This window comes from Natator depressus, chromosome 4 (assembly GCF_965152275.1).
Source record: "Natator depressus isolate rNatDep1 chromosome 4, rNatDep2.hap1, whole genome shotgun sequence".
Lineage (NCBI taxonomy): Eukaryota > Metazoa > Chordata > Testudines > Cheloniidae > Natator > Natator depressus.
This window is the reverse complement of record NC_134237.1, coordinates 44127630-44149722: the sequence shown is the minus strand read 5'-3', so window position 1 is coordinate 44149722 and position 22093 is coordinate 44127630. Positions and strand designations below refer to the sequence as shown.

The following is a 22093-nucleotide window of genomic DNA, read 5'->3' as shown; positions in this document are numbered from 1 at the left end:
ATTTTATGCACCTCTACAAAATGCTGAGATATGTATTATGAAGAATGTTTTATAGAAAAACACTGTTCCATTTTCCAGCAGGACCCACAATATCAGCACATTTGAAAGAGTATGGATTATCATCATACCAGATGAAGGATTATAGTTTAACTTTTATTTAGCTCAGGCACAGTCTTGTATACCAGCAAATAATTATGGAACTATTTGTCTTACTGAGCTAATACTTGAATTTTCCCTCTGTTTCCGTAGAGAGTATGTTTAAATTTATTCAGTACAATAAATGCAGCCAGATTTTAAAATGTATTTAGGTGCCTTTCTCCCATTGGTTTGGGAGTTAGGCACCTAAATACCTTTAAAAATTTTATGGATAGTCATCAACTGGGCTTCTTCAGCTGGAAGTAGTGCAGTAAAGATTGTTTTCCTTTTTTCTAAGCTCCTTCTTCCATGTGCAAAACAATCCCTCCAGTTTAACACTAAGTAGTTTTAAAGTAGTGTTGAAGCATTTTGCCTTTCCAAAATGCTGTACACACATCAATAATAGGACTATATGTACTTTATAAACAATAAAGTAGACCTCAGATCATGTCTGTGGCTATCATCATTCTGCAAATGGGGAACACAGATGCAGACAGATTAAGGCCAACATTTTCAAGATGGCCACTTTCATAAGTATCACCTGACTCTAGCAAAGACATGCTTCTGTTTGTACCCCTCCTTTTATTTCAGCATACAAGTGCCTTATCTTGCCTAATATGAATCGATTTAGTTAAATTGGTACAATTTTCTCACGCAGACAAGACCCAAGAAATATATTTGATAGTGATAGCCAACTGAAATTACCTTTGATTTCTTCAACATTTTTCTTCAGCTTGAGTTATCCAACTGTACTGCTTAAAATGCAACTTTAAGTTTCATCATACACTTTAATAGCTTGCATTCTCATGCTGGGCAAACCATGAAAAGCAACCAGCGATGACAGAACCAGAAAGAACAGTTCAACTGTTGACATGGAATGTGATGAGATGCTCCCCAAGAAGCCAGCACCAAGTGTTAGGGTTGGGGGAAAAAAAAAGAGAAAAGGGGACTAAAAATATACATTCTAAATAAAACCAGCTTTTAAGAAAACTGTTGAAAATAGCAGGCCTGTGAATTACAAAACTTCCAACAGTTTGTAGGAAATATGGGCTTTGTAGAAGACATCTTGATTTTGCAAGAGTTTTGTTTCCATTTGCCTCATAGAACCTTTTTTATAGGCTAGCCAATAGGTATATGAAGAAAAATATCCTACTGTAAACCATAACAAGGCTAACCAAACTAATATTGCCTAATGTGACAAACCAGAAAATGGATGAGTGTGTACAAGAAATATAGAAGGCACACTGTTTTCCCCCTACAAATATACAAATTTCTTTATTATAAAAGCATCAACATCATATAAAAATAGCTATGTTCGTGCCTAGCTTTCAGAAACAAAATTGCCAGTTAAAGTCTTTTTTCACATACTTTCGTACCTATTATACTTTCATAAGGATCAAAATTACTCTATAACAAATGTAGCACTTTGTTATTTACAATGCCATTCATGAAATCTATTAAAATATCAATATTATTATAGCCCTTGGCTGTATGAAAGATCACAATGGATAAAAAAGATAACATGCTAATTTTGTGTTTTGTAGCCCCTAATCCAGATGCTACTGGTTTCCCCTTCATTTTGATTAACAGAGGAGTACTAAAACCATCCAGCAATTGTTCATGCCATCAGCGCTTCATGTGCTTAATTACCAGGGAAAGTTATGTTTTTTCTACTGCTGACTGCCAAATATCTAGACAGTATATCAAGTGTAATATCTTGCAGTTGATATTAAATATTGGACATTACTGGAATGTACATGTTATGCTAATATTTTATGTAGTAAAGCTACACTCAGGATAAGTAATTCCATCTTTTTATTCATCATGATCCATTTGACTGTATCTAAAATTAATGTTTTTTGCTTCTCCCAAAAACATCATCTCCCGTACGTTGCTGCTGATGTAGTAAATCAGCAGTAACGTGTTACTTCAGTGTTTAACAGAGCTAGTCCACAAGGCAGATTTATTTTTTTAAAGCACTTCAAAAGAACACAGAGAAGGACATCATGATTTACTCAGTTTCTGTTTATATTTAAGTGCTTTAGATGGATTCCAGCACTGTTCAGGACTGCTGCTTAGTCAGGAAGCACATCTATGTAGCTAAGCCAAAGGACAGTTTAAAAGCCAGTTCAACAGCAACTTCTGTGACTGAATCATGAAAACAGACATAAAACTCCTGAGGTTTTGGATGTAGGAAGAGTCTCCTGGAGAAAAACAAAAATCCAGTGTCAGAGGGAGGTGGTCAATGTTCTAGAAATTCTATTTGTGTTTGACAAGGTTTCAATAGCAAGTTGAAAGTAATTGCAAACCAAGACTAATAGCAGATTTCCACAGTTCTCCTGGAAATCTTTTAGTTCCCATTTATTGGATATTTAAAACAATTTAAATTTCACCTCTACTCAGTTTTCTTCAAGACTCTGTCGGGCAAAAGTTCTTCATGTTCTCAATATTCATTCCCATGATACTGGGTTCTCTGCAGTATTTCAAATCTCAGTGCTCTCCAGCTACACTCACAAGAGTGCTTGAGAAGAAAACTATAGTATTCACATCCTTTTAAATTTAATATTGTTTTAATATTCCTACATGTCAGCTCTCTGGTTGCCTACCATGTGGGAACCAAAACCATGAAATTATTAATATGTGAGCACAGTAGTTTTCTCCACAAGTGGTACTGAGTTTCACTTGATGTCACACATTGAGCATGCTGAGACTGGAAAACTGAAGCTTTTCTCAACAGGGACAGCAACAGTTTAAACAGTACCCAAGATTTTAACCTGTTAAATCTTAATAGCATTTCAGCTGCTCACACACTGTAGTTACATACACTTATTTGTCTTCAGTAGTATATAGGAGTTTTTCTTTTTTTTGAATATTTGAGTTGAAGGAAAATTGGCAGTACTATAAATTGACATACTTTGTAATAAAGATGAGAGTGGTTCAGGAGATATTAAGAATTTCTAAAATTATGATTCCAGACCAAATCCATTATTTATTAATTATTATTAATTATTATTATTTGGTTACATTCACCATAAATGCTTTAGAAACAAGAGTTTGTGCCACATACTGAAATGCGGTGTTGGGAAGATTATTCAATGGTAAGCTGGTTTGTGGTCCTCTTCTCCCAAGCTAGCTGGGCAAAAGTCTTTACTACTGGCTTTATAGCTCCACAATTGAGGACACAAATTCAGTGAGTCAATCAACTACAGTAAATAAACTCCAAGCCAGCCCCTTGCCCTTAATTATTAGCTGCTGGCATGCTGAAAGTATGGCTCAATGGGAACCTCAGTCTTCCTTCTTCTTCTTCTTCTTTTTCTATCCTTCTAACAAGGACACCAAAGATAGAATGAAAGAGACAAAGAAGGAAAATTACTGTTGTTGATTAACAGATCGTGATCGTACTTTCTGATTACTGAAGCTATAATGCTGACAAGTAAAGGCTGTGGCCTGCTAGGGTGGGAGAAGAAGGATTTCGACAAGTGGTGGTTATAGAATATGGCCAAATGCCGAGGACCTAAACAATTATAAGATTTGCTATAGTCATAACTCTTTCAAGTTACACTATAATTATCTTCCCACTATAAAGTAGGTTTGATGTTTAATATTTACTTCACAAACTCTAGCACTGTGTGGTGCCAGGCTATACAAATAAGCATGAGACAGTTGCGCAATAAGGACCATACCCACCAGAACCCAACTGGAGATCAATTTGAAAAATCACTTAAGAAAAAATAATTAACACTTAATATAACCAACAACAGAAAAGTAATTATAATCCATTTATAATGATAATGGCAGAGTTTAATTTCACGTGTTTGTATTTGAAAGCACATTAAAATAAAGACTGCTTTACAAAATGTTGCAAGTCGATTGGTAGTTTAATATCTCAAATATGTTCTCCCCAGTAATAGTTAAATTTGTTCACTTCTCTTTTCATCCCCTCTGAATTTTGTGCATTTCCATCGTTCGTTCCCCCACACCACTGAATAAGAGTTGTGTGCTGGAATAGGAGCACAGGTATGATTCACTTGCAAAGTGGGGACAATGCAGAGGTCTGAGAGGTTAGGAAGAGAACAAAGAAAACACAAGATAGAGCAAGATACCAGAATATCAATACATAGCTACAATGGTGGTGGCTGCCATAGAAAACTCTACGATAGATAGATACATCTGAATTTAAACCTGAGTAAATTTCTTTCTACTTACCCTACAACCCAGTAAGTCATAGTTGGTGGTGGTTTCTTCTGGTCAGTCCAGTTATCAGGAGAACACTCAAACAAAACCCCATGTTCTCTCACTAGATTGAGGTCAGAACTTGCCTTTCTGGAATCTGAATTGCTCCCACTGTCTGCATTTTTCTTTTTCTGTAAAATAGTTTAAATGTTAATATAGTGTGAAATATTTTTTCTGCATAAACAGAAGGATAATGAACTGCAGTGTGATTCATTTGGGAGGAACAGGTAAGTTGCTGGTTCTGTGTAGGATGATCTTGATATCACAATTACTATATCCTGTAAAACAAGATTTGGAAGGTAAAATTAATTTCCTAATGTGTAATTTTATTTTCTCCAAGTGGCTACACACAGTTCTGTTAGCTTGATAGTGATAGTCTTTCAGACTTTGTTCCACATAGTGAGAAGGATACAAGCTCTGTTTTGTGATTGTTTTTCCTCTCGAAACTGAATGCTCACTCTCCCTGCTAGCGCATATGAGGTAATACAGCCACACTGAGAAGCAAGGCATGCTGCCAAAGCTAAGGAGAAGCAAGAATAACAACAAAAATGTGACAAAACAAATAATAAAACTAAATACTGCACCAGAAAAGGACATTTGAATGAACTTGCTTAGACAGGAGTTTCTTTTTTAAATAAACAATTGAAATAGGCAGCAGGTTTAAAAGGCAGCAGGTTTAAAACAAACAGGAAGTATTTTTTCACACAATGCACAGTCAACCTGTGGAATTCCTTGCCAGAGGATGTTGTGAAGGCCAAGACTATAATAGGGTTAAAAAAAGAACTAGATAAATTCATGGAGGATAGGTCCATCAATGGCTATTAGCCAGGATGGGCAGGGATTGTGTCCCTAGCCTCTGTTTGCCGGAAGCTGGGAATGAGCGACAGGGGATGGATCACTTGACGATTACCTGTTCTGTTCATTCCCTCTGGGGCACCTGGCATTGGCCACTGTCAGAAGACAGGATACTGGGCTAGATGGACCTTTGGTCTGACCCAGTATGGCCATTCTTATGTTCTTAATACCTTGCTAAAAGCACTTTTTCTCTCTTGTTCCAAACATTCCATCAAAAAAGGGTATTCCTGTGCTCTGCCAAGTCAGTAAGGATAAGAAAACCTTTGTAAAAGTGCAGGATGTTTTCTCATTGAACAGCTGGCACCCACATGGAGAAGATAAAATTATATGCAAGGAAACTAATTTTCTCTTTCTCCTGAGAGAAAGTACCCAGTGTCCTGTTATTCCAGTATAGATGATGGCTTCCCTCTCACAAAGGGGAGGCAAATCAGATCCCAGTAGGGATAAAACATTCAGGGTGGGAGTTTCAAAAGTGCTTAAAATGGCCTAACCCTGCTTCTGCTGAGGTTACTGGGAGTTTTTAATAAGTAAAACTAGCGCTTAGTAAAGGAGTGCCCAAGGAGTGACTGAAGATCAAATTGTTACATGGCAGATCTCACTGTAAGATGCTCTGAGCTGCAATGCCCGTTAGGTAGACAAGAATCTGGTGAGTGGGCCCTTACTGTTGCAAAGAGTTTTAACTAGACCAGGAATAGGCAACCTATGGCACACATGCCAAAGGCGGCACGCGAGCTGATTTTCAGTGGCATTCACACTGCCTGGGTCCTGGCCACTGGTCCCAGGGGCCCCGCTGCTGTCCTGGGGTACCTGCTGCCAGCCTGCTGCCGGCCGCGGGTTCTGGCCACCGGTCTGGAGGGCTCTGCTGCCCGCCTGGGGTCCTGGCCACCGGCCCGGGGCTCTGCAGCCACCCCCAGCTGTGGCCCACTGGCCCCAGCCTGGGGCAGTGAGGGGTGCAGACAGGGGAAAGAGGGGTCACAGCTCAGCACCCCCACCTTAAAAATTGTTCCAGAGCCACTGTACTGGGATATTTTTAAGTCCTGATTTGCTGCTTACATCACTATCATGCCATGTGGAACAGTGCACTGCGTATGACGTTGAGATTAGAAATGTACATGAAAGAACTGGAATCAGAATTTTCTGACAGATTTCAAGATTTCCAGTGATTTGGCCCAATGCTTCCTTTTCTAATTAAACCTGAAAAGTTAAACGAAAGTGACTTGGATTTGTCTGTATTTCAGTGGATGGGTGTTGAAGATTTTGAAATGCAGCTCATTCAGTTAAAAAGCTCAGAATTGTGAGCATCAAAGTTTGGAGATCTGCGGAGTGCACTTGAAGCTACCGAGAAAGATCATGGGGCCTCTATTCTGACCTGCTGGATGTGCCTGCCAGTGAAATTTTAAGTGTGAAGAAAATTGCGTTTGCAATGCTTTCAGCATTTGGATCCACATACCTGTGTGAACAGGTATTTTCACACATGAAATCTGTCTTCTGTCCCTCTCGGAGCTGGTTAACAACTGATCACTCAGAAGCCTGTGTGCAGCATAAGTATCCAAATACTTGCCAGACATTGGAAAACTCAGCAAGGAAAAGCAAGGGTAAGGATCACACTAAACTGATAAGATCTGCATTTTAATTTAATTTTAAATGAAGCTTCTTAAACATTTTAAAAACCTTATTTACTTTACATACAACAATAGTTTAGTTATATATTATAGACTTATAGAAAGATACCCTCTAAAAACGTTAAAATGTATTACGGGCACTCAAAACCTTAAATTAGAGTGAATAAATGAAGACTTGGCACACCACTTCTGAAAGGTTGCCGACCCCTGAACTAGGCCATCTGTAGGTCTTAAAATAAAAGTATAATGACATGAGGAGAAACTGAAGTGCATATTCCTCTGAACTGGGTTCTGCTTCAACAACCAAGTAGTGTGGAGGAAATGCTAAGCTGGGGGGAATTCCGCAGTTCCTCTGGAATCTTGCAAAGACCCCTTCTCCTTCAGAGCTGTTTCTATGTTGAAGGCAGAGGAAAAGAGGCCTCCCTGGAAAGGAAAATATACAGAGGAAGCCCTGAGGAACTTCTGTTTATCTTAGGCAGAAATAGATGACAGGACTTTCAACTTGGCTGTAGTACTGCAAGTCTGCCAACAGGGGTGGAAGACATTTAACTTGCTGGGTTGGGCGGGGCTGGGGGGAAAAAGATTGCTGATGGAAAATATCAGAAGAGGAACCTCATATCTACCAGCAAAGGGAGGGACAAAGATGTAAAGTCCATCAGTACTGGATTAACAGAACACTGGGTACCCATGTGGTCGAAAGGTTTTTAACTGCTCAGACTGTGCTGCTTTTCAAAGTTGATACAGTAAACTTCTGAAGCACTGCTCACTAATGCAATAGTGGAGAATGAAACAAAGAGTATGGGACTTCAGACGCAGCCCCTCCCTAGAGTGTCTACCATTACTGCAGAGAAGAGCTGCCTCTCACAGTCTGGTCATGCTGATGTTGCCACGTCGAAGACCTAAGGTCACTAAACAAGCTACAAATATATGTCATCTAGCATTCCAAATGCTTCTCTCAAATAAAAATGTGTAGTTGTCTTATCCAATTTTCCTTTTGACATTTGTCCACCATCCATAATTTGGCATCATTTACACTACTCATTCAGAAACTAACGAGGACAGGAAGAGCAGGGAACTTGTAAATCAGGAATAAGGTACACTGGCAGAGCTATGTAGGCTATTAGTCCTGTACTTTCATGAGCATTAAAATTCCTTCCCCTTCATATTTATACACAGATCAGAACTGTGACACACTATACCTCAAAGTAACACCCTAGAACCCCCATATTCAACACTGTGATATGATTATGATATGTTTTGTACAAAGTATGCCTTGTGAACCATCATTTAAGAAGTCTTGATTTGCTGAACATTAATACCCTGTTGGATTGTATGTACCATCATTGTATATGAAGTTATGAAGTATTGCTATATGTATTACTGAAATATGTTGTGAGGTTGGAAAACACCCAAAGCTGGTCTTTCAATTGCAACAAAGGAGCAGCTATCACTGGCCAGACAGGCATTAATGGCCCATCAAGAAGAATCCACTCTCCCAGAGGCTCCTTAGAGGGGGCACATATGCAACAGAGACTGCCTGACCAATGGGGACTGCCTGATCCCCACATCACAGCAAGGATCTTTCTAGCAGCTGGAAGAAGGTATAAAGAGGGACAGTGACATCATCACTTGGCCTCTCTCCCCTCCCATCTCAACACATGGAAGATTGACTCTAGAAGACAAAGATTTTGAGCTAGGGAGATTGGTCCAGGCGTAGAAGGGAGTCCAGTCTATGTGTTGAGGAACTGTGAGCTGCCTGTAATGTGTCTGTTAGGGTTAAGAGACTGCTTGATCCAAATCTTGCTTAAGGCAGGTCCACACTAGAGCCTAAGTTGATATAACGTGCGTCGTTCCGGGGTGTGAAAAAGCTCCCCCCACAAAGCAATGCAAATTTCACACTGTCCACACCAGCGCTATGTTGGCGGGGGACACTCTCCTGACAACATAGCTTCCGCTTCTCACTGAGGTGGAGTAATTATGACGACAGGAGAGCACTCTCCCGTTGGCATAGCATGTCTTCACCAGACGCGCAACAGAGGCGCAGCCTGTGCTGCTGTAGTGTAGACTTGCCCTAAGTCTGTTAAAGTCAGAATTTAGACTGCATTTCTGTTTTACTTCTTAGGTAACAAACTTTGATCACTATGCCTGCTGCTTATAATCACTTAAAATCTATCTTTCTGTAGTTAATAAATCTGTTTTATACTTTACCTAAAAGTGTGTTTTTAGTTGAAGTGCTTGTGGAATCTCAGCTCAGGTTAACAAGGGCTGTTTCACGTCCATTACCCTTTCGTCAGAGTGGCAAACTAGTTAATGAGTTTGTATTGCACAAGGGAGTCTTGAGCAGTGTAAGACAGTATATTTCTGGGGTGCAAGGCTGGGGTGATTGACTGGTGCCTATCTCTGTATGATTCATGAATGGCTCAGGGAGCATTCATGCAATTTTGCTGGGTGTGAGACAGCCCAGGCTGGAGAGTTAAGGGAGCACAGTGGTCCCCCAGTTCCAGGTTGTACCCCAGGGATCCTGTACAAGAACACATTCATTTCAGATGCTGAAGAAAAACATCAGAATCTAAGTTGCCTGTCACCTACTGTACAGTATGTAGGGTTTCTAGTTTTCAGTGCTTATTTTTCCCCGTTCCAGTGTTTATTTTGAATTTTTGCATACATTTAAAATAGTAAATATCAGTGATTTTTCAGTGTTTAGAAAATGGCCCAAAATTCATTATTAATCAATTTTATTACCATCATTTTGGTCCAATATTGTGCATATCTATAAAATTCCAAACCACAGCAATATTTTGTTGATCTAAAAATCATACAATGTGAATACATATTTCTGTGTATCTTAGTTATCCATTTATCATGCACTGTAAACTAAATAGTCCAAACTTGTCTTCTCGAGCCATAGCTTCCAAATGCCAAGCAGACAGCTACAGCGTATGTTGCTGGACCAAATGCACAAAAACTGTCTGTAAATTTTCTCACAGGAATAGTCCAGTCCCAAAATGTTATAAAACTGAGTTACACGTGTGCCTGATTCTCCTCAACAAGAAAATCTTTGTTCTCCATAGCATATTCATCAGTTCTTTTTGACCTACAGGGCGTTGGGAGCTCAGCTGGCGTCCACTGTAATGACATGTGGCTGAAACAGGCAGGAAGGGTGCATGCTGATGTCGCTGTGGCCATAACAGATGTTTTCACTTTCAGACGCATGTATCCAATTTTTATTGGTTACACCTGGAAATGCCTACGCATGTGTCAGTGGTTTCTTTATCCAGGTATTTTTGGTGTAAACTAACAATTGGAAACCTCATGTACTTGTTAGTTGTGACCAAAGGCAATCTGAACTTAAAAGAAAAGGTTTTTCAACTCATGTTATTTTAACTGCTTATATGCAAAACCAACATTCTCCTTTTTTCAGCTGCATTTTCTGCTTGCTTTTGGATTTCTGTACCTCCCTATAGAAGTGTCAAAGGTATAAACTAATTTTCAGCCAAGATTCCAGTCAACAGAGCATCAATTTATGTACAGTTGATGAAAAAATTCTCACTATTCAGGTATTTTTCTAAGTATTAAGCAATCCTAACAGACTTATGTCTGGGAAACAGTCCAATCTGAAAAGACCTCTTAGGTACACATGCCTCACACCTCCAAACTACAAACAAACTTGAAGGAAGATTTCACTGCTGTTTGCAAACTGCATTCATCCACTCTGTACAAGTGCTTTCCATTCCTCACCATTTGTGAGAATTAAAGTACAGTTTTGCCTACAGGCAGCATGGTGAGGAAATGCCACCTGGTCAATAGCTTGGGATTACTTCTTTCTCACTAACTGCTCTGTCTGCTACTTCTAAGAGCTTAAAAAAATGGTACACAACATCCATGTATATTTATGTCAAAATGTAAAGTTTTTGCCCCCAAAGGAGCTGGAGAGTTCAAGGAATTAGTCATGGATTATCAGCTATTTGGTTCAAATCAGTAATGACTGACAGTTGCTACAAACAAACCAGGACTGTAGAAAAAAATTGTACTGCACACACATCAGTGGATCTATTTATAATCCAAGTCTCTAAAGATGTGACATTCATTTATTTAGTTTTTTTGTGTGTGCATTGACTATTATCTTGCATCTAGGTGAATTACATACAAAGTAAAACTAGGACTGTCAAGCGATTGAAAATATTAATCACAATTGTGCGATTAATCTTATTAAAGAATAACAGAATACCATTTATTTTAAATATTTTTGGATGTTTACTATATTTTCAAATATATTAATTTCAATTAAAACACAAAATACAAAGTGTACAGTGCTCAGTTTTTATTTATTTATTACAAATATTTGCACTGTAAAAAACAAAAGAAATAATATTTTTCAATTTACCTCATACAAGTACTGTATATCAGTGACAAATTTAATTAGCGCATTATTTTTGTAACGAGCGTCATCAGCATGGAAGCATGTCCTCTGGAATGGTGGCCGAAGCATGAAGGGGCATACAAATGTTTAGGATATCTGGCATGTAAATACCTTGCAATGCCGACTAAAAAATGCCATGCAAACGCCTGTTCCCACTTTCAGGTGACATTGTAAATAAGAAGCAGGCAGCAGTATGTCCCATAAATGTAAACAAACTTGTTTGTCTTAGCGATTGGCTGAACAAGAAGTAGGACTGAGTGGACTTGTAGGCTCTAAAGTTTTACTCTGTTTTATTTTTTGTATACAGTTATGTAATAAAAAAAATCTACAGTTGTAAGTTGCACTTTCACGATAAAGAGATTGCAGTTGAGTACTTGTATTAGGTGAACTGAAAAATACTATTTCTTTGTTTATCATTTTTACAGTGCAAATATTTGTAATAAAAATAATAATATAAAGTGAGCACTGTACCCTTTGTATGCTGTGTTGTAATTGAAATCAGTATATTTGAAATTGTAAAAAAAATCCACAAATATTTAATAAATTGCAATTGGTATTCTATTGTTTAACAGTGCAATTAGAAGTGTGATTAATCAAGATACATTTTTTTAATCACGATTAATTTTTTTGAGTTAATTGTGTGAGTTAACTGCGATTAACTGACAACCCTAAGTAAAACAAATAATCTGGCATCAGATTCCACCCAGATAAAGCTTGCAGTGACTCAGATAATCACAACTGCCATGATTTCACAGGGCAGAGAGATAACGTCTCAAGTGGACGAGGCCCATATGCACACAATATGATCAATGACAGTTGGTGCAATGATATATAGATCTCTAGGAGTGTGTTAGAAAGTCTCATGAAGGGGAAAAAATCCTATTAGAGTTGTAATAAATGCTGCTTGCAAGAAATTGGAAGAGCATACCCCTTGTGTGCCTGTCTCACACCTAGAAGAGATTACTTGGCAACATGCCTGAAAGGAATTGGTAGTTGCAATGTGTTTTTTACTGGACAGATGTCCACATTAAAAACTCACCATTACAAACATTAGTGGCTGGCCAATTTGTTGGCAGTTTTAACAGGAAGGCCAAAGAGACTGAGAATGAGCTACCCTCTCACCTTCAGAGATAGTCTCTTCATATCAGGGTTGAAACACAGTGGCGGGGGGGGGAGGGAGGGAGCTTAAACTGTCACTGCACATGCCATACACTTTCTGTGAAGAAACAGAGAACTTAAATCTCCCGTGTTGTCAAGCTAGCATCCTTCAAAAGCACTACATTAACAACAAAAAAACCTGTTTTTGTAGAAGGCAGGAGAGGGTAAATGATTTTAGTTCCTCTCTTGCCATTCTCTCCTAGAGGCCTTCTGTGAAACTCTTTGCTAAATTATGGACAGTATAGGAGTCATAACACCACATCCCACAGAGCAATCTAATTCTCTGATTCTCAGAGCACTGTCTTGCGGAGGTGAAGCCCTTTTGATATGCATGATTGGTTGGACAGTCTGCCCATATAAGTAAAACACTTAGTAAATTAAAGAGAAAGCTCACAAAGAATCTTCTACTGGGGGACTATTTAAACGCTGAAGTGATAGTAGTCTTGAAAATATTAAGTAGGAGATTAAGTAAAGAAAAAAGTAGACGAAAACAATTCTGTTAGGAAGACAAAGTTTCTTACTTCTTTCATCACGGCCTGCTGGAAAATGGAGCGAATTGAAAGACAGCAACGATGAAAATTCTTGATTAGCTGAGGGTGGATGGAGCCACTAAGCTGTTGTACTTCTTTATGCGTTGGAGTAATAAAGATTCCTTGCATTGTTTCTAAAGAAATATAGTGGAAGAGGGTGTTCTCAGGACCAGACGTCAACCTTCAAAAATTAGAATAAGTGATTTTGAATTAAACCTTGTCTAGACAACACACTCTCTTACACTTGATTGCTTTCTGCTGGTGGTAACATGGTATGAGAATGGAAACAGACATTGTCAAGATTTTCCTATTTCTACACAAGATACATTTCCTTCTAATTAAAACTGTTAACACTGATTATTTAAAAAAAACAGTGATCATGGAGGTAAACTGGGGGTTACTGCCCTACTCCAAAGAGGTAGTATTATCCAAAACAAAAAAGAAAGCATAAATAAGTAGTTCACTCAAAATAGAAAAGACGTTTAAGAAGGACATATTAGTCACAAAGTCACCTCTGTGCTGTGGGTTATAAAGAACATAGCTGTTCTTTAAACCAAACTACTGTTCTTGTTCTGTTTTTAAAGCTTGAAGACAACTGCACTTCTAATGTTATTCTCTAATATCACTTCTAATGTTATTTTCCATTAAGTATTTTCCCCACTAATACCGTGGGCTAGCACCCATTTTATTTTCATATACAAGTTTCAGTTTTGGTAAGCGAGACCATAAGGACTAGTCATACTTTCCTTGTCATACTTTATTGACTGAAAACAGTGAGTTACTAGTATATATCCAACCATCTTAATTAAAAGAAACTGAGTGTGATATGTTTATATAAAATAATATTTATATATAAATGTGTACATTTGATGTTACAGTGGTTTTTTTAGTCATACAGAATAAAGGAGATGAATAGAATGTTGCAAACAGCCAGGAGGTTTCCAAGAACAAGTGAAAATGAATGAGGGAAGTGGGAGGATAGGATGGTAACATTTGAAAATAATCTGTTGACAGCGGTTATATTAAGCCTGAGGTAACATGGGAGACTAACAGAATAGGAGTTAAGAGACAAGACAGTGGTTACAAAGGAAAAATGTAATAGTTCCTCTGTCAGTCAGAACTTCTAACTCCTCAAGAGAGTCATCAGGAAGTGCCTTAATGGAAAAAATAAAATAAGATTAAAAAACCCCTCCAAAACCCGGAGGCTGAGGCTGGATTTCCAGACAGAAGGCCAGATCTTCAGTTGACATAAACTGATGTAAGTCCACTAACATGAATAAGAGCTACATTGATTTATGCCAACAGGGAGTATGATGCAGAGATTCAGTTATAGTTACATTGTTAATTAGTAAAAGTACACACACAATTTAAATTATTAAATACACTTGGTCAAATTCTCTAAGCACAGACACAAAATTGAAAATATTGTGTTAAACATACTGTTTCATATTTACATTAAAATTGAAGATTATTTTAGATGCAAAACATCACTTATGACTTTTTTGTTTTTTAAAGACTACATTTTCCTGATCTCCCCTTTTCATCAGGACACTCTTAGGCCAAAAGCATAGCACTAATGATATAGCATGGATTAAAAAATCATTGGAAGATGAGTAAATGGAATGTACACACTTCCTTGCAATTTTACATTTTACTGATGGACCTTCTTAACTAGAGTGGCAGAAGAGAGACGCTACCTGCAGTTTGGAGTTTGGACTCACCCATGGGATGGAATAATCATCACAGGAGAAATTAGTCTCTGTGGAAAAGGCCAGCACAAAGCCAGTGCACCACTTAAGTTTTATTTTTGAGGGTTGATGTGAGACTTAAGTGGGATACTGGCATTGTGCTTGGCCTCTGCACAGAGGTGAAATTCACTCTAACAAAGGCTAGTATTCAGACTGTAAAAAATTAATGTAAGAGGTGTGGCTAAATCCCCTGCACTGCTTTGAAAACTGGGGAGGGCTGTGATGAAATACACAAAAATTCAGAGATTCACAGAGTTTAAGGCCAGAGGGGACACTAGTCTGGTCTCCTGCATATCACAGGTCATTTAATTTAATCCAGTAACCCCTGCATTGAGCCCAGTAATTTGTGTGAACTCAGGCTTGTTTGTTCCACAGGCTTGATTTTTTTTGAGAAACTGTGCCAAATACCGGCATACAATAAGTAGCCCAATATTAATTTTGAAACATTCCTCTAGTGTGACAACTTGATTAGTTGACTCCAAAATCCCTCACAATAAGAATGCCCTCCTCACTTCTGCAGCTTCAGAGGTGGGGAGGCTTTGTCTGGGCCAGCAGGGAAAAGAAAACCTTGAGGTCTCTTTAAGGATTGTCCCCCTCTAGTGAGAACTCCATTTCCTCGTCAGTTTGAGGAGCAAGAGTGTGGAGGGAGAAGGGGAGCTTCCTAGCTCAGTGGCTGGATTGAAGGGTGCAGCAGGATTAGGGGAGGGTATCACCTAAAGAAGGTAGGGAGCTGGGCTGCAGCGCCTAATGTCTGGTAGGGGCCAACACCTCTCCCCCCATACCCTTAACCCTCAGGTGAGGCGAGGGAAGTGGGGTCACAGCAGTGGTGTTGGGACCAGTGTAAAGGTGTGGAACGAAGTGGTTAGGGCAGCCTTCCCCCAGATGGCAGGAATTACAGAAGGAAGAACAACCAGCACTAGATAAGTTATTGCCAGGTAATTTCTCAGAAATGTTAATAAAGTTGCAGCCTAGTTAAAATACATTCCTAGTGTCTTATCCCTCTATGTGTGGGGTTCAGAATAATGCATTATGGGAGAGGTAGTGTTCATCACTAAGCATATTTAGATATATTGTAGGAAGTAAGGAAAACTGGTTACACAGTAATGTAAAAAAACCCCCCAAACCTTGGCTCTTACTGCAACTGTTCTCCTGCTTGACCACAGTGACTGTGTGTCCTCTACATCTACGAATATGTCACAGAGGTCGCGGAAGTCATGGATTCTGTGACTTTCTGCAATCTCCATGGCATTGGGGCTCTGCAGCAGCCCGGCCGCCACAGCAGCAGAGGACCTCCATAGCTCCAAGCCACTGTGGTGCCCGCCCCCCCCACCCCACCCCAGCTCCCAGCCCTGCAGGGCAGCGGGGGATCCCCGAGACCTTCCCAGCTGGCAGCGGCAGCAGGGACCCTGCAGATCCCAGCCCTACTGGTGGCAGGAGATTCACAGTTCCCAGTCATTGCAGGCGGTGTGGGGACCCTTTCCCCAGCTCCCAGCCCTGCTGGGCGGCAGGGGATCCCTCGCAGGTCCTAGCCTTGCGGTCAGGGGTCCCTCTCAACTCCCTGCCACTGCATGCAGTGGGGCAGAGTGCTGGACCCTCCTTTCTCCCCATTTTGTCAGGGATGTTTTCAGTAAAAGTCAGGGATAGGTCACAGCTTCTGTGAATTTTTGGTCATTGCCCATGACCTGTCCATGACTTTTACTAAAAATATCCATGACAAAATTGTAGCCTTACATAGAACCTTTGGTGATTTGCATATGTCTTTGGACAAAAATGGTGAATGTGATCTGAAAAATAAAATATTTAATAAAACCAATAATCTCTTACTTGACAGCATTATAGAGTTCCATATCTTTCTCTGAAAGATTCTTTTTCAGGTTTCCTAAATGAAAAGGATTTGGAAGGGTATGTTTCTTTTTAGTGACCTAAAAAAAAAAAAATTGCACAGTAAACTAACATAATAAGGACATTTAATCAAGGACCAAAATCCAGCCAATGATATCATTTATTTAAAATGGAAGTATTAAAAAAAATTAAATAGTTTCAGCAATTTGTAGAATGTACTTTATAGGGTAAAGTCTATTTCAGGCTAAAACCAATCGGTAGCATTTGTTCAATGTATAACAAGTTTCCTTGGTCAATATTGCTTATGCTTTTATAATCTTTGAAAAAATTCTCCAATTACTTTTGTAGTTTTCAACACAGCTGTGCCCAATTTAGTCATCAGAAGGCCAAATATTTAGATGAGATGATGAGCCAGATGAAAGAAACAGGTGCTAATTGTGGTCCTAATCCAAAGCTCACTGAAGTCAAGGAGAGTCTTTCAACTGACTTCAGCATGCTTTGGATCAGGCCCTTAAGCCCCCAACTAAGCAAGGTGCTTAAGCGGCTGCCTAACTTTAAACATCTGAGTAGTCTCATTGATAATTTTAGTTCTAGTTTTAGTTAAGAACTGAAACTATCCTAATGAAACTCAGGAAAACCAACACTGACTTCTTAAGCACCAGGAGTTGCATTATATAAATCCAAAACAAATAAATACATAATTATAGCACTAAACTAACTTTAAAGTAATCAAGCATAATTTATAAAAAATATAAAGAATTATCCTGTTTCCATTTATACAGAAAAATAATTCCCAGTGAATGAGTGAAATGCGTCAGTTTTTGTTCATTTTTTCATAGCTATCTCCACGGTCACAGAATGCAACTAGAATCCGCAACCTTACCGTACATTTCTTAGGCTATGTCTACACTATGCACCTTTTAGTGACACAGCTCTGCCACTACAGCCATGCCGTTAAAAGGCACGCAGTGTAGCTGCTGTTTGTCAGCAGGAGAGAGCTCTCCCACCTACAAAATACTTCCGCCTCCAATGAGCGGCGGTAGCTTTGTCGGCAGGACAGCTCTCCTGCTGACAAAGCGCTGTTCACACTGGTGCTTTTAATCGGCAAAACTTTTGTCATTCGGGGTGTGTGTGTATGTTTTTTTTCACACCCCTGAATGACAAAAGTTTTGTGATTCAGGTTCCAGTATAGAAAAAGCCTTATTAATAACTTTTTTTTCCTCAGTGAATATCAGTCTGCCTCACATTTATTAAAACATTTACCATAAGAGGCAAACATCCAGAATAGCATTGGTTAATTTCTGAACATTCCGTTGGCTGTACCTACCTTCAAAAGTTAAACAGTTTAATACATAATACATTGTAATAACAATAATACCTTGAACAAGCTACCACTTCCCTCAGACCCGCCAAAACCTTGGGATTCTTTTCGTTCGTGCTTTCGGACCTGATCTAGTGTAGCAAGTGGGTTAAGGCCTCCACCTTCTTCAGGACCTTCACTGCCATTGTCAGATCCTCCACTGCTCCTTGAGGGACTGGGCTTACGTGTCCTTAAGGAGGAGTCAGTGAAGAGTGTTCTCTTGCTTGTTGTAGAGGTTGCGGATTTGGAAGTATTTTGCAGTTTACTAAGGATGGGTGGGGTTGTAAAGCTTTCCAGTTTGTCACGTGATGCAGGAAGGAACCAGTCAGCACAAGATAGACATGGTATGGAAGGAGATTCTAATCTTTCCTCTATGCTAGAATCTATGCCTTCCAACTGAAGTATAGTTGCTTTGATCTGATCAACGTATATACAATCTGGTCCTGGATTCCCAATGGCTTTGGAAGTGCAGCCCCCTGTCTCCAGCAAAACACACAGCATAAAGTGTCTCTGTAAAACAAATGGGTATAAAAAATTAATCTTTGATTTAAAATACTGCATACTGTAGAATCCATTCTATATTACACTCCTTATCAAATCTAATATGGTATCTCAGCAAATTACAAAGATTTGCAAAACTGGACAGGTCCCCTGCCCTCCAACAAGAGCCACTTTATGTCAAAATCATTCCTTAGGGCTTTTTTTCCCCCCCTATTACAATCCTCATGCAAATGAATGTTTATTTAATCATAAGTTATGAAAATTAAGTTACTGTGCATATGAGAAACTGCCTCTTAAATAGTTATTTGCTGGTTATTTTTAAAATAATTTCCGCTCAAAATGGATGAAGTATCTGAAAAACATCAGATTATAAAAGTAAATATTTCAACTTAAGTGAACAAAAGAGCATCAAAACCATGACAATTTTATTTATGCTTAATTTTATAAGCTTTATGAATATTAATAATAATTGTATTCCCCAGCTGAAAAATTCTACACCAATTCACAGCTGCAATAAGGATGTTTTTTAAATGATGAAATCAGTGTATGCTTAGTACTGGAAATATGTAATAACATTTTACAATGTAAAGGCAACAGCAGAACAGACAATCAAACCATGGGTGCTCTGGAAATTGTAACTTACCAAACCAACTATTAGTAAAAAGTATCTTGCTTCAGGCTCCCTGTATCCTGTAACACCTGAAGCTTCACTTGGTTGGAGGTGATGGTGTGGAAATACTTCTCGCCATATCACTAACTGACCAATCCTCTGTTCTGCTGCCAAGGGTAACAGGCAATATTGTCGACTATATAAAGCTATATCAATAAGATCCTCCTTTGGTAAGTGATTGCCAATCAAATAACCCTTAATTAAATCACAAAAAAGAATGCACACTCAATAAAAATAACAATACTTTTCACTATATAGTGTCTTTTAATCTAAAGATCTCAGTGTTTTACATATTAAAATCATGAGCTCTTTGGGGCAGGCAGTGGGGACTATCTTTTTATATTGTGTGTGTATAGTACCTAGCACAATGGGATCCTGGTCCATGACTGGGGTTTTTAGGTGCTATGATAAAACAAGAACAAACCAACAAATAAGCAACACTCCTGTAAATTATTATTCCAGTTTTACAGAGGTGTAAAACTGAGGCATACAGAAGTGAAGTGGCTTGCCAAACACCTAGTTGCAGAATCAGTAATGAACCAAAGAGTTTTAATTCCCAGTCCCCTGTGTAACTACCAAAAAACACTAGCTCTTTGACTGAAATTAATGTGTTTCCCAGACAAGGACAAGAACTGAATATACCAAAACAAGGATTTAAAATATGACCCTCATAACTGTACATCATAAAAATTACATAGTATTAATTAAGTCCTGCTATATTTCCCTTTAGAACAACAGCTTAAAAGTATTGCCGTCTGAAGGCTTTATTCTGCTAGCTACTGAGCATTTCCTGCAAGGTACTGAATATCTCAACTCCTAGGTGCCTATCACCTCATGAGATTGGACTGGTGTTTGAATGGTCACTAGCTTTTCACCCAAAACAGAATTGAGATTTGTTGGCAGGCGAAGTCTTCTGCTAACACTGCCCTTTCTGTACCTCTTTTGATTTTCCACATTACATTAAAAAACACGCACACAGGAGACCAGCTGCATGAGTTTTTCTAGAGCAGGTCTGGATGACATGATGGTAAAAATGCCAATGGATGGTCTGCACTAGAGTTTCCATTATTGCTAGCATTTTGCTGGTATTGCACTGTTACACCAGTCTCAGTGTAGACAGGACTTAGCCTTGTACTTTAGTCATGCAAGTAGACTTAATCCATGGGACTGCCTGCATAAGTAAGGATTGGATGACTGAGACCTTAGAACATAAGCTCTGTAGAGTAGGAGTTGTAATTTACTTTTTGTTTTGTATGGTTCTGAATATACTGACAATGCTCAATAACTAACATGTTTACAAATACCAGAGGCCAAGCTGAAAGAAAGTTATTGATTCAGTTTCTCAAGTCTTAATCTGGATAACAGTTACAACCAGAGGCCTTCAGTTAGTGACAGGGATGGGCAAAGAACAATGGTATCAGAATACCACACAGTAATTCTCTTATCAATTAATGTGGTAATTCATCACTGACTCCTGTACCTCTTCATTCATCTCTTCACACACCACATTTTGCAAGATTGTTGTTGTTACTGGTTTCATAAAGATATTTTAGTGCTACAGATCATACAGTAAGAATTGTTTTAAGACTTTAAATATTTTATTTGCATCTGTGAAGTAAATGGTTTTGTTCTATTCTTTGAGTTCAATTATGTCTGTTAAACAGACAAAATGACCACACATTGTTCATATTTGTCAAGCTCAGGCAAGTGTCAATTCATGCTTGGCTTATGTTTCTGCTTGGTGCATTTTTCAAAACTCCATGCTGTACTCAAACGGTCTCACCTTATAGAAGAGACAAGATCCCAGAATCATATACAACCGTCTCATGTCATAGTAATCTTCAGACTGCAAACAAAAATATAGTACATTTATAACTCCTGATTGTTACATGACTGAGTGAAGGCAAGTGAAACTAATTTTAATAAATAACAGTCAGTGTTATTTAATACTTCAATTTTTCAGAGTGCCTTCTTTAAATATTAATTTATTAGCAGCTGAGCATCAGAGAGGTGAAGTTAGAACAAACAGCTAAATAAAATATGACACTTAGACTTTATTGTTGGTTTTCAAGTCACTGCAGAGTCATTTTTATAGTTATTTCCAGCACAGCATAATAGGTACTCAGATTTCCTACTCAGTTCTAATCTATCTGTAAAGCAGATGGCTTTTTTATAGGGTTCTCTAAGTTTCACAGGTCATAACAGCCAGCTAGCTGTTGCATAGCTCTTGCCACCAGAGGGACCTCATATAGCAAATCTAGGAAGACATACCAGTCCTTTTTCACAGTACCCGGAAATACGTTACCCAACATTAACTCGTTCCATTCACCTTTTAATTTAATTGACAAATGCTCTCACAATCACAACACAGATCTCAGCTGGGCAGCTTTAATTTTAAATGTAGTGGATACATATAGCTCTGCTCAATAAAACAGTATTTATAAATATAATTTTCAATAATCACTAGGAAATGATTTTATTTAAGAAACAAATGGCTTGGTTCCTATTAGACACAAACAGTAAAGTTTAACAAGAAGTGAGACTATAGACATCCATCTGCCTTGTATTTATAGTCCCGGACATTTTATTAGTTAAAAAAAAAAGACATAAACCCCAAAATGTTCAGTATTATATATATTCAATAATATTTTCTTTGCATGTGCGCATAACAGATCCAGTTATGACTTCATTTTTAAAAAAGTTTCTTCTGAAGCAAGAATTTAAAGAGGGACTTTCATACTGAGGAGAAAACTTTCAAAAGTATAAACATATTTACCTCTCACCATTTGATATGTAGTAAAGGAAATATACAAAAAATGATGCTTGAATGACTTGCTTCTTTCAAGTTTGTTCCAAGATAAAACTTATTGAAAACTGTGAATGTGTATAATTGTACTGTGTAGAGAAAAGCAGCCAGTTCTGTACACACAATTTTATGCCAATGATATATCATCATTCTCTAACAAGTATTAGGCTTACATCATTAAGTGTTAACACAAATGTGGTAAGAACAATGTCT

General features: G+C 38.4%; 1 protein-coding gene across 4 annotated transcripts in view; it reads right to left on the bottom strand.

Moving 5' to 3' along the window:
• Nucleotides 1-1388: 1388 nt before the first annotated feature.
• INTU (inturned planar cell polarity protein) overlaps nucleotides 1389-22093 on the bottom strand; it is a 107977-nt gene continuing 87272 nt past the window's right edge. For 3 of the 4 annotated variants that reach the window (XM_074950837.1, XM_074950836.1, XM_074950838.1), the window contains 7 exons: nucleotides 20858-20920; nucleotides 19048-19269; nucleotides 17922-18413; nucleotides 16526-16623; nucleotides 12945-13134; nucleotides 4342-4499; nucleotides 1389-2339 (listed from right to left, as the gene is read on the bottom strand). In XM_074950837.1, the coding sequence (XP_074806938.1) occupies nucleotides 2228-2339; nucleotides 4342-4499; nucleotides 12945-13134; nucleotides 16526-16623; nucleotides 17922-18413; nucleotides 19048-19269; nucleotides 20858-20920 (1335 nt within the window). In that variant the 3' untranslated portion in view covers nucleotides 1389-2227. The remainder of the gene's footprint in view (nucleotides 2340-4341; nucleotides 4500-12944; nucleotides 13135-16525; nucleotides 16624-17921; nucleotides 18414-19047; nucleotides 19270-20857; nucleotides 20921-22093) is intronic. The other variant, XM_074950839.1, reaches the window with a different exon arrangement.